The sequence below is a fragment of the Zalophus californianus genome, chromosome 15 (genome assembly GCF_009762305.2).
Source record: "Zalophus californianus isolate mZalCal1 chromosome 15, mZalCal1.pri.v2, whole genome shotgun sequence".
In the NCBI taxonomy this organism is placed as follows: Eukaryota; Metazoa; Chordata; class Mammalia; order Carnivora; family Otariidae; genus Zalophus; species Zalophus californianus.
Genome location: NC_045609.1, coordinates 73,115,183 through 73,129,243, shown reverse-complemented (window position 1 = coordinate 73,129,243; position 14,061 = coordinate 73,115,183). Strand labels below are relative to the sequence as shown.

Below are 14,061 nucleotides of genomic sequence, written 5' to 3'. Positions count from 1 at the left end.
ACCCGAGCACCTTGCTTAGCCACGACCGACAAGGGCGAGGCAATTCTGCCTCCGGCAAAGACATTTGGAAACCACGGCAACAGACCCCTCCCCCAGAAGATCAGCACGAACAGCCAGCAAGCCAAGACCAAGTTTACCGATCAAGGAGAACGGGTGAACTCCAGCGCTAGAGGAATACTGCACATAGAATTCATGTTTTTTTTACCATGATTCATTAGTTTTTCAAAGCTAATTTTTTAACTGTTTTTTTTTCTTTTTCCCTTTTTCAACCAACATCTTATCAATCCCGTTTTTAAAAAAACATTTTTTATTTTTCATTTCTAAGTCATATTTTATCCCTTCATAGTAGTTACCCTTAGTTTTGGCATATATATATATAAGTTGTTCTCTCTTTAAAATTTTGAGATACAGTTTCTTCTAACAGATCAAAATGTACCCTAAATCACTAGTGTATGGCTTTGTTCTAGTCTCCTGCCTGATCACATTCTCTCCCTTTTTTTTCTTTTCTTTTTTTTAAAAAAACTTCTTTTTTCAAACAACTTATCTTATGAATTCCTTTTATAAAATCTTTTATAATTTTAATCTGTACAGTCATATTCCATCCCTTCATTGTATCAACCCTTATTTTGTACATATACGAGTCTTTCTTCCTTTAAAACTTTAGGAGGCACTTTCCTCTAACAGACCAAAATACGCCCAAAATCTAGTGTGTGGCACTGATCTATGCACTAGCCTGATCATATTTGATCATATTCTTTTTGTTTTGTTTTGTTCTATTTTTGTTTGTTTTTATCTTTTTCTTTTTCCTTTCTTTCCCTTTCTTTTCCCCTGGTTTCAGGTCTTTTCTGATTTGTATAGAGTATATTTGCTGGGGACGTTGTTAGCCTGTTAGCATTTTGTTTTCTCATTCATCTATTCTCCTCTGGACAAAATGACAAGATGAAAAAATCACCTCAGCAAAAAGAACAAGAGATAGTACCTTCTGCCAGGGACCTAGTCAATACGGACATTAGTACGATGTCAGACCTAGAGTTCAGAATCATGACTTTAAAGATACTAGCTGGGCTTGAAAAAAGCGTGGAAGTTATTAGAGAAACCCTTTCTGGAGAAATAAAAGAACTAAAATCTAACCAAGTCAAAATCAAAAAGGCTATTAATGAGGTGCAATCAAAAATGGGGGCACTAACTGCTAGGATAAATGAGGCAGAAGAGAGAATCAGCTATATAGAAGACCAAATAATGGAAAATAAAGAGGCTGAGAAAAAGAGAGATAAAAAACTACAGGACCATGAGGGCAGAATTCGAGAGATAAGCGATACAATAAGATGAAACAACATTAGAATAATTGGGATCCCAGAAGAAGAAGAAAGAGAGGGACAGAAAGTATATTGGAGCAAATTATAGCGGAGAACTTCCCTAATGTGGGGAAGGAAACAGGCATCAAAATCCAGGAGGCACAGAGAACCCCTCTCAAAATCAATAAAAATAGGTCAACACCCGACATCTAATACTAAAACTTACGAGTCTCAGAGACAAAGAGAAAATCCTGAAAGCAGCTCGGGAGAAGAGATATGTAACCTACAATGGTAGAAACATTAGACTGGCAACAGACCTATCCACAGAGACCTGATAGGCCAGAAAGGACTGGCATGATATCTTCAGAGCACGAAACGAGAAAAATATGCAGCCAAGAATACTATATCCAGCTAGGCTGTCATTGAAAATAGAAGGAGAGATAAAAAGCTTCCAGGAGAAACAACAACTAAACGAATTTGCAAACACAAAAACAGCCCTACAAGAAATATTGAAAGGGGTCCTCTAAGCAAAAACAGAGCCTAAAAGCAGCATAGATCAGAAAGGAACACAGACAATATACAGTAACAGTCACCTTACAGGCAACACAATGGCACTAAATTTATATCTTTCAATAGTTACCCTGAATGTAAATGGGCTAATATGCCCCAATCAAAAGGCACAGGCTATCAGATTGGATTAAAAAACAAGACCCATCAATATGCTGTCTGTAAGAGACTCATTTTAGACCCAAAGACACCCCCAGATTGAAAGTGAGGGGGTGGAAAACCACTTACCATGCTACTGGACACCAAAAGAAAGCTGGATGGCAATCCTTATATCAGACAAATTACATTTTAAAACAAAGACTGTAATAAGAGATGAAGAAGGACACTATATCCTACTTAAAGGGTATATCCAACAAGAAGATCTAACAACTGTAAATATCTATGCCCTTAACATGGGAGCAGCCAATTATATACAGCAATTAATAACAAAAGCAAAGAAACACATTGACAACAATACAATAATAGTGGGGGACTTTAACACCCCCCTGACTGAAAGGGACAGATCATCTAAGCAAAAGATCAATAAGGAAATAAAGACTTTAAATGACACACTGGACCAAACGGACTTCACAGACATATTCAGAACATTCCATCCCAAGGCAACAGAATACACATTCTTCTCTAGTGCCCATGGAATATTCTCCAGGATTGATCACATCCTAGGTTACAAATGAGGTCTCAACCAGTACCAAAAGACTGGGATTGTTCCCTGCATATTTTCAGACCACAGTGCTTTGAAACTAGAACTCAATCACAAGAGGAAAGTCGGAAAGAACTCAAATACGTGGAGGCTAAAGAGCATGCTACTAAAGAATGAATAGGTCAACCAGGAAATTAAAGAAGAATTTAAAAAAATCATGGAAACCAATGAAAATGAAAACACAACTGTTCAAAATCTTTGGGATACAGCAAAGGCAGTCCTGAGAGGAAAGTATATAGCAATACAAGCCTTTCTCAAGAAACAGGAAAGGTCTCAAATACACAACCTAACCCTACACTTAAAGGAGCTGGAGAAAAAACAGCAAACGAAGCCTAAACCCAGCAGAAGAGAAATAATAAAGATCAGAGCAGAAATCAATGAAATAGAAACCAAAAGAAGAGTAGAACATATCAACGAAACTAGTAGCTAGTTCTTTGAAACACTTAACAATATTGATAAACCCCTGGCCAGACTTATCAAAAAGAAAAGAGAAATGGCCCAAATCAACAAAATTATGAATGAAAGAGGAGAGATCACAACCAACACCAAAGAAATACAAACAATTATAAGAACATATTATGAGCAACTCTATGCCAGCAAGTTAGATAACCTGGAAGAAATGGGTGCATTCTTAGAGATGTATCAACTACCAAAATTGAACCAGGAAGAAATAGAAAACCTGAACAGACCTACAACCACTAAGGAAATTGAAGCAGTCATCAAAAATCTCCCAACAAACAAAAGCCCAGGGCCAGATGGCTTCCCAGGGGAATTCTATCAGACATTTAAAGAAGAATTAATAACTATTCTCCTGAAACTGATCCAAAAAATAGAAATGGAAGGAAAACTTCCAAACTCATTTTATGAGGCCACCATTACCTTGATCCCCAAACCAGACAAAGACCCCATCAAAAAGGAGAATTACAGACCAATATCCTTGATGAAGATGGATGCAAAAATTCTCACCAAAATACTAGCCAATAGGATCCAACAGTACATTAAAAGGATTATTCACCATGACCAAGTGGGATTTATCCCTGGGCTGCAAGGTTGGTTTAACATCCGCGAATCAATCAACGTGATACAATACATTAACAAAAGAAAGAACAAGAATCATATGATCCTCTCAATAGATGCAGAAAAAGCATTTGACAAAGTACAGCATCCTTTCTTGATCAAAACTCTTCAGAGTAGAGGGATAGAGGTTACCTACCTCAATATCATAAAAGCCATCTATGAAAAACCTACAGCAAATATCATTCTCAATGGGGAAAAACTGAGAGCTTTTCCCCTAAGGTCGGGAACGCGGCAAAGATGTCCACTATCACCAGTGCTATTCAACATAGTATTAGAAGTCCTAGCCATAGCAATCAGACAACAAATAGAAATCCAGGGCATCCAAATCGGCAAAGAAGAAGTCAAACTCTCACTCTTTGCAGATGATATGATACTTTAGGTGGAAAACCCAAAAGACTCCACCCCAAAACTGCTAGAACTCATACAGGAATTCAGTAAAGTGGCAGGATAGAAAATCAATGCACAGAAATCAGTGGCATTCCTATACACCAACAACAAGAGAGAGAGAGACAAATTAAGGAGTCGATCCCATTTACAATTGCACCCAAAACCATAAGATACGTAGGAATAAATTTAACCAAAGAGCCAAAGGATCTGTCCTCAAAAAACTATAAAATACTCATGAAAGAAATTGAAGAAGACACAAAGAAATGGAAAAACGTTCCATGCTCATGGATTGAAAGAACCAACATTGTGAAGATGTCAATGCTACCTAGAGCAATCTACACATTCAATGCAATCCCCATCAAAATACCAACCACTTTTTTCAAAGAAATGGAACAAATAATCCTAAAATTTGTATGGAACCCGAAGAGACCCCGAATAGCCAGAGGAATCTTGGAAAAGAAAGGCAAAGCTGGCGACATCACAATTCCGGACTTCCAGCTCTATTACAAAGCTGTCATCATCAAGACAGTATGGTACTGGCACAAAAACAGACCCATAGATCAATGGAACAGAATCGAGAGCCCAGAAATGGACCCTCAACTCTATGGTCAACTGATCTTTGACAAAGCAGGAAAGAATGTCTAATGGAAAAAAGTCTCTTCAACAAATGGTGTTTGGAAAATTGGACAGCCACATGCAGAAGAATGAAACTGGACCATTTCCTTACACCACACACAAAAATAGACTCCAAATGGTTGAAAGACCTAAACGTGAGACAGGGGTCCATCAAAATCCTAAAGGAGAACACAGGTAGCAACCTCTTCAACCTCAGCCGCAGCAACTTCTTCCTAGAAACATCGCCAAAGGCAAGGGAAGCAAGGGCAAACATGGACTATTGGGATTTCATCAAGATAAAAAGCTTTTGCACAGCAAAAGAAACAGTCCACAAAACCAAAAGACAACCCACAGAATGGGAGAAAATATTTGCAAATGACATATCAGATAAAGGGCTAGTATCCACAATCTATAAAGAACTTATCAAACTCAACACCCAAAGAACAAATAATCCAATCAAGAAATGGGCAGAAGAAATGAACAGACATTTTTCCAAAGAAGACATCCAAATGGCCAACAGACACATGAAAAAGTGCTCAACATCGCTCGGCATCAGGGAAATCGAAATCAAAACCTCAATGAGATACCACCTCACACCAGTCAGAATGGCTAAAATTAACAAGTCAGGAAGCGACAGATGTTGGCGGGGATGCAGAGAAAGGGGAACCCTCCTACACTGTTGGTGGGAATGCAAGCTGGTGCAACCACTCTGGAAAACAGTATGGAGGTTCCTCAAAAAGTTGAAAATAGAGCTACCATACGATCCAGCATTTGCACTACAGGTATTTACCACAAAGATACAAATGTAGGGATCTGAAGGGGTATGTTCACCCCAATGTTTATAGCAGCAATGGCCATAATAGCCAAACTGTGGAAAGAGCCAAGATGTCCATCGACAGATGAATGGATAAATAAGATGTGGTATATATACGCAATGGAATATTATGCAGCCATCAAAAGGAATGAGATCTTGCCATTTGCAAGGACGTGGATGGAACTGGAGGGTGTTATACTGAGTGAAATAAGTCAATCAGAGAAAGACATGTATCATATGACCTCACTGATATGAGGAATTTTAATCTCAGGAAACAAACTGAGGGTTGCTGGAGTGGTCGGGGGTGGGAGGGATGGGGTGGCTGGGTGATAGACATTGGGGAGGGTATGTGCTATGGTGAGCGCTGTGAATTGTGCAAGACTGTTGAATCACAGATCTGTACTTCTGAAACAAGTAGTGCACTATATGTTAAGAAAAAAAAAAGAAGAATTTAGCAGGAGGGGAAGAATGAGGGGGAGTAAGTCAGAGGGGCAGACGAACCATGAGAGATGATGGACTCTGAAAAACAAACTGAGGGTTCTAGAGCGGAGGGGGGTGGGGGCATGGGTTAGCCTGGTGATGGGTATTAAAGAGGGCACATTCTGCGTGGAACACTGGGTGTTATGCACAAACAATGAATCATGGAACACTACATCAAAAACTAATGATGTAATGTATGGTGATTAACATAACAATAAAAATAAAAAATAATAATACCATGGACAATGAAAGACCTCAGTACAAGGCATGAACCCAGTATTTTTCCTCTTAGCAATTCATATGAAGCCAAATATAATAATTGTATACCGTGCATATGGTTAGCCTATATTTAATGATTCCAAACAGAATGCCATCTGCATAACAGAGATGCATATAGGAAAGAATATTTTTTCATCTGTGAAATTTGAGTCTCATTATTTTTTTCTAAATATTTATTATAAGAAAGAAAAACTCATTCTTGGTTTCCAAACTGAAATTATTTTCATCACGTTTTTATTACCTGGACACTGGATAAAGGACCACTCATAGTTCTTTTCTTTAGGACAAAGACTGGCATCAAGAACCATCTCATTCTTGTGCATCCCAACAAGCTTCACTGGTCCCCGTGAAGATCCTTCAATGCAGTGTCCTCTTCCTGTATTACTAGGATCATTGCACCAGCCACATCCAGGTTGTTCCAAACAATGTCCACAGGTTCTCAATCCAGAACAATTTTGAGCTGTATGATAGGAACATTAACAAAATATGTTATATGACTTTAAATTTAAATGGAATTGTAAGCTAATGGAAAAATAAATACGATCTGAAAAAAGATTGTAAAAAGTTGTCTATAGTTAATGTAAACATTTTTTGTAATAATATCTAACAGACAGCAATTACTTAAAGGGAATAAAACATACATCATGAGCAAAGAGATAAATGGACTGACTTAAAGGTGAAAAAAGGTGTGGTAACCATGACATGGAAAAAATGAAGTCAGCCCTCAAAGGTTCCTGAGAACTTTACCTGTTTTTAGGACCCTTTGGAAGCTGATCCGGGGCCTACAGATCACATTTACCCTTGTCCATGATGTAGAGTCATGTTAGCTGTTCTTGTGCCTAGTGAGGGCCTTCAAGGAAAAACTCTACACCTGCCTGTGAACGTCCAGTGTAATTGCTGCCTGCCCATTCTGAGACAGCTGAGCCCCAGGTGTACTGCCTTTCATTGACAATGCTCTTCCCAAGGGTCCAGGATATGAGCATTTGGCTATCATGTGACGAGTAAACTCAATCTCACCCAAAGAGCCAAACTGAATGGGAACTTGGGCACCAGATCGCAGTGTCAGCCAGGCAACCAGCAAAGGCTCTGTCTGACTTTCAGGGTTGCAGAATATCCCTCCAAGACTCACAGGCTGAAGCTCAACGTTTTGTTTAATTGATGTACAATCTATGAGCTTCAACAAAGCCTATAAATACTGTGATGGCTTTTCCAAGGGTGAACATATTATAGTTTGCGTTATATTCACTATAGTTGCTATGCGATGTTTTAAATTTTTAATTCACAATCAGAGTATCCTATATTGGACTGAGATTTTCTTTAATTACTTTTACTGATATTTTGCTAGAAAAGGAACTCTTTGTCTTGGAAATTGTTTATCCGTAGAAGATAGTGACAGTGGTATAAGACATCATGAATGATCTAGCCACATGCTAGTAAAAACCTAGAAGGGGAAGAAACTAATTTCTGGCAGACCAAATTTCATTGTTATGGTGGTAATAACTTAATTGCCACTTAATGTTTCAATATTACTGTAAACAGAAACATTCCTCAAATTGCTACCAACAAGAACGTCATAAGCTTCTCAGTGAACATCAAGAACTCAATATAGTGAACTGTGCAGGCATAATAGAGTATTGGATTAAAGAATTCATCAATTACAATAAGACTTGTTATGAAGAATTTTTTGCATGCTGAGTATTTCAGAGATTGGATATAGGAAGGTGGAAAATGAGTGCTGTCTGCTATATTTCCTCAATAATAATTAAAAAAGAAGAACACTCTTTGAATCGTTGAATACAACTGACTAAAGTTATTTCTGTAGATAAATAATTCATTGACATGAACATACTTCCTTTTGGAATTTATATTTTTTCAGCAGTATTAAAAGATCCTTAGACAACTGAACATTTCATATATTACCATACCCCTTCTTAGCCTTCGTGCTTTGAAATAGTTCTCTTACATGTATGATTGTAGCTACCCCACAGTATTGTTGACTGGGTTATTCTGTCTTCAAAAGTGTACAGGTTTGCTACAAAATCAATAGGAAATAATGGAAAATATCAAATTAGGTATGTTATCTTGACATTCCAATTATTTACTATCATGTGATGATTTGAAGTAGATCTTTACTAGGTCTCACCCAGAATAAATCTAGTTTTATAATTAGAGTCTATGTAAATCTCCTAGGAAAGTAAATTTTATTTTAGGACTGTCTTTTTAAGGAAATATAACCAAAAAATGTCTTGAAGAAGCATTACATACAAAGTAAGTCTAAACTATTCTCAAGTACAGCATTCCTGCTAATGCTTTCCAAACAACTCAGGAAATCTTAGATGAAAGAACGCTGGGTTTCTTGCACTGGCTGAATGACAAACTATTAACCTTCTAGTTCTATTTATCTATTTGATTTTAGGCTTTAATAACAAGTTACAAAATGTCATGTTCAGAGCAACATTTTATTCTCAGATTTTATTTTACAGATGAAACTATTACATAAAGTATTGTTGGTTTTCCTTTTGCTCAAGAGTGGAAAGCAACAGGCATTGCTGAAAGATTAACAGAAAATTCATCCTTTAGTATTTAATAGTGATTCAAAACCTGACAGATTCTAATGTTTTTTAGACAATAATACAGGAAAGCTTTTGTAGGCTATGCTATTTTTCTTAAGTTATAAGTAGCAGAGAGACTGTATAAATTACAAGTAATTAGAGCAATCATTTTTATTTTCTTTATTTTTGGCTTTTTAAGAAATTAAGTTGTAAAACATTCAATACAGTTTTTGAAATGTGTAAGAATTTGAAAAATCAATCTGTAAGAAATTATGTCATCAGATGATTACTAGAGCCTTCTGGTTTCTGATACAGCATGTCAGGAATTCAGAAGTTACCACTCCACCCTACCAAAAAGTAAGAAGCAGCACAAAATGAAAAGTCAACAACTCTTCTTAGCTCTATCAGAGAAGTGAGGTCACAGAGCAAATCACTGCCTGCGAGATTGGAGAGACAGACAGAAGTATACGGAGAATTGTAATACACCAAATTTGAAACTTCTGCAGGAGCCAGTGTCTGGGGAAGAGACCCTGAATCAGAGCTGATCAATTGCTAGAAGCTCAGTGTGGACAACTCTGAGAGTTAAAATTCCCAGAAGGACCCAGTCACAGGGGCACTCCCACACTTTTGTTTTACCTCCAGGAGCTCTACAAGGTCTTCACAGTGAATATCAAAGAAAAACCTTCCTGTGCTTCCAGCAGAGGAAGACAAAAACCATGCCAGAACATTCCATTCTTCTTAACAAGGCCTGGAAACACTATTTAACAGAGCCTAAACTGCTGAGGTTTTATCAGAGCTCACCTGACCTGTAAAAGGGAAATACCCAGCCCTATCCTGCCCTGGTTGGTCTTCATGGATGCAGGAAGAAATACACAAATCCATTGGGCCATCCTGTACCAACCAAGAGAGGGGAAAACACTGAGAAGCACTAGTGAAGCTCACAGCAAGAAGCACAAGCTCACTAAAAGACTGAGACTTAGCTGCAGAAGACTTCTGCTCCTTCCACAACCTACCACTACGTTACTAAAGGCCTACTAACTGCAGTCTCTTTTACCTGTAAATCATATCTGGCTATCAGGAAAAAAATTACAGGGCATACCAAAAGGCAAAAAACACAATGTGAAAAGACAAAACAAGCATCAGATCAGACATGGCAGGAATATCAGAATTATCAGACCAGGAATTTAAAACTATGATTAATATGCTAAAGGTTCTCATGATAACATGCATGAACAGATGAGCATTGTAAGCAAAACTATAAAACTCCCAGAAGATAGCATATAAGATCTAGATGACCTTGAGTTTGGTGATGATGTTTCAGTTATGACACCAAAGGCACAATCCATGAAAGAAAAAAAATGATAAACTAAACTTCATTACAATTTAAATTCAAATTTAAAATTTCTGCTCTGCAAAGACACTGTCAAGAGAATGAAAATATATGCCATAGGCTGTAAGAAAATATTTAGAAGAGACACACCTGATAAAGGACTGTTATCTAAAATATACAAAATCTTTTAAAGCTCAATAATAAGAAAACAAACAACCCAATTTTAAAAATGGGCAAAAGACCTAAGCAGATAACCTCATCAAAGAAGATATACACAGCCAAGTATGAAAAGATGCTCCACACCACATCACTAGAGAACTACAAACTAAAACAACAATAAGATACCCCTATTAAAATGGCCAAAATCCCAAACACTGACAACACCAAATGCCGGTGAGTGTGTAGAATGCAAAGTAACAGAAACATTCATTGCTGGTGGGAATGCAAAATACAGCCACTCTGAAAGACAGTTTGGTGGTTTCTTAAAACTAAACATACTTTTACCATACATTCCAGCAACAACAATCCATGCTATTTACCCATCAAATGAACTAAAAATTTATTGTCCGCACAAAAACCTGCACATAGATGTTTACTGAAGCTTTATTCATAATTGCCAAAACTTGCCAAAAGCAACAAGATTTTATTAGGTGAACAGATAAATTGTGGTACAAGACAATGGAATATTATTCAGCTCTAAAATTAAATGTTACCAAGCTGTGAAAAGACATGAAGAAAACTTAGATGCCTATTACTACGTGAAAGAAACCAATCTGAGAAGCTACATACTATATGATTCCAACTACATGACATTCTGGAAAAGGCAAAACTGTATAGACAGTAAAAATATTAGTGATTGCCTGGAATTAGGAAAGAAAGAAGGATAAATAGTTGGAGCTCAGAGGATTTTTAGGCAGTGAAACTGGTGTGAATGAAACCGTAATGATGGCTGCATCCCATTATATACTTGTCAAACCCACAGAATGTATCACCAGGAGTGAACCCTAATGCAAACTGTGGACTTTGGGCAATGATGATGTGTCAGTGTAAGTTCATCCACTGTAGCAAATGTACCAGTCTGGAGTGGGATGTTGACAGTGGGGGAAGTTGTGCATCTGTGGTGGCAGAGGAGATACAGGAACTCTGCACCTTCCTCTCAAAATTGCTGTGAACCTAAAACTGCTCTAAAAAATAAATTTTAATCAATTTTAAAAAGATTACCTTCCCTAATTGCCAAGAAAAAATGTTTAAATTAAGCATGTACATAAACCCATAAAATACCGGAAGAAATACAGATTTGTGAGATATGTACCATATTCTCATGTTTCCTATTATTCCATTTTCACTGTAGCAATTTAATTACATTTTTACTTGAACTTTTATATATTAAGAACTAAACCTTCTATTATTGCATTAAATTATCCTTTTGAAGTTCATTTTCACAAAGAGAATAACCAGTTTTAAGTAAAAATATGTCAATTATTAATAATTGCAGTTAACAAAGTTTTCTAAGAAAACGTTAGGCAAAATTTGTCTTAAGATATATTTCTTTTCTTCAATTTGTGAATTTTAAGTACTAATATCACAACATTACAACTAAAAAAATGGGGAATATTATATAATCCATATTTGTTTCCCATTAGCAAAGAAAAGTTTCCTTCAAGTTCCATTTACTAGGAAACCTCAAATGATCACTAAACAACTTTTTTAAGCAGCATAAAATGTATACCATTTCTAATACAGTTTTATTTATAACTCTAATAATGTTTTTAAAGACTTACATGTTAAATGTTTAGTGAAGGACCAGATACATGTAGTAGAAATGATCGTGTAAATCCATTATGTATAATTAATGCTAACAAGATATAAAGTTAAAGGCAAAAGTATGACAAAAATATTGCCCAAAAGCTGACGTCTTTGAAACAGTAAAACTCAGCTACTTTTAGCACTCGGATTTTGATCAAGGATGCCACCTTTATTTCTAGTCCTTATTTTATTTCCTGGCATTTCCTTACTGCTCATTAAAAGCCTGTTGGTTAAAAACAGGGAAAAATGACATAACCGAGAAGGAGTTTGTTTCTCACAAGGAGTGGATCACCACCGGGTAAATACTACTTCCAGGAAATACGAGGTCTCCTTGAAGAGAAGTTCAATGGCCCTCTTTCCCACTAGAATGCAAAGGGCATATAATTTAAAGGGCTGAGGAATAAAAATAACTGTTATTGGACATCATCAGGACAAATGAGCTATAGATAGCCACTGAGAAGGTAAATATGATAACAGACATAAACAGTCAAAGAAAAGACCCAAAGAAAAGAAAAATCCAGCAGACCAGACTAACTGCTCAAGAACAAATGGCTGAAGTAGAAAACAAAACTCTCAAGAAATCAAAATCAAGAAAACAAAAAAAAAGAAAAGAGTTAAAAACAAAAGACATAAAGGCAGAACTTAACTGATGTACGCACCCCTAGCAGACAGCCCTACCAGTCGCACGTATCACAATTTAGTTCATCAGTGGTGAAGATGCATGTCATACCAGTGTTTAATCATGTTTCATATACCTTCTCAAAAAATGCAGCTACAGTTTTTATAGTGCAAAAACAAGGTTCTCGAAAACATCCATTTAAAACAGATAAAAATCCCCGAATAAACAACCATAAAGAAGAAAAAACATCTGAATTGTAACAAGAGATGGAAAATACAAGTGAATTTATGATATATTGAGATTTATCTAGAAATTCCAACCACTATTTTAAGATTTCTAAAAAAGAGTAAATAGAAGAAAACAATCTAAGCATTAAAGACCATTTTTAGCAGGTAAAGAAAGAAACTACTCTTCAGATTCAAAGAGCCAATGAGAATCCATTTTGAAAATCCAACTCAATTACTGGAAAATTGAATTAAAATGAGTTACACAATTTGGAATGCCAAGGATAAAAAGGAAAAAAATTTTTAAATCTTTTACTTCCTAAAGAACTTTTTTAAAAAGATGCCCCACAAAGGAATGAAAATCAAATTCACATGAGAATTCTCACTCACAACACCAAACACTACAGGGTCTGAGGAAAGAATAACTTAGAAGTCCCACATCCAGCCACTTTATCAATTACGTGAACATAAAACCGTACACTTTAGACATACAAAAACTCAAAAAGTTTACTATCCACGGATTGATTTGAAAGAATTACTAAAGACTATTCTCCAAAAGGTGAATAAATGAGATGGAAGATATGGAATACAAGAAAGACTTGTGAGTAGTAAAGACGACTTAGATTTAACTCTAAACAATTTTTAGAAAGTTCTTAAGCATCTAAGAGCTTGGAGACTTTACAAGCTTCTTTTTCCCTACCTTTTATCCTTTTATCCTATAACACACACAGAGAAGTCCATAAAGAAAAATATGAGATTAATAAATTATTGTCCAGAAATGGTCTGTGCCTGCACACAGCCTGTAGGTGGAACACTGTGCCCCTGCACCCCTCTCCTACTCAGCACACCAATCTTCTCCCAGCAGTACCCACTATCTGGCATTTACATTAATTTTTGCCTTACTCTACAGTTTTACCTAAATATTCATTCCTAAACAAGAGAGCTTAGTTTTGCCTATTTTTGAACTTTATCTAAATGGAGTCACACAGAATGTAATCTTTTGTGTCTGGTTTCTTTCACTAAACATTAATGTTTGTGGAAAGACAAACATGATTATGAAGGCAGGAGAGCCTGAGTACTGTATCTCCAGCACTGGTATGCAGCTCCCCTGGGCAGCTGACTCCTAATAAGATGTTTTCTGTGGGAGTAAGACCATTTTATGTCTGCAACAACCCCACTGCCATGCACTGAATGAGGTCCATCCCCATTCCCTATCAAAGATCCTAAAAAAGGATAGCAACAAAGAACTCAATGCCTAATATACCCAGCCATGCCCATCCTAGGAACACCTCTCCACTTGATGCCAAGAGCCTGGG

General features: G+C 36.7%; 1 protein-coding gene across 1 annotated transcript in view; it reads right to left on the bottom strand.

The window, feature by feature from the left end:
* ATRNL1 (attractin like 1) overlaps positions 1–14,061 on the bottom strand; it is an 891,320-nt gene that overhangs the window by 676,810 nt on the left and 200,449 nt on the right. Inside the window, 1 exon segment of the mRNA XM_027596871.2 lies at positions 6,456–6,674. Within this exon segment, the coding sequence (XP_027452672.2) occupies positions 6,456–6,674 (219 nt within the window).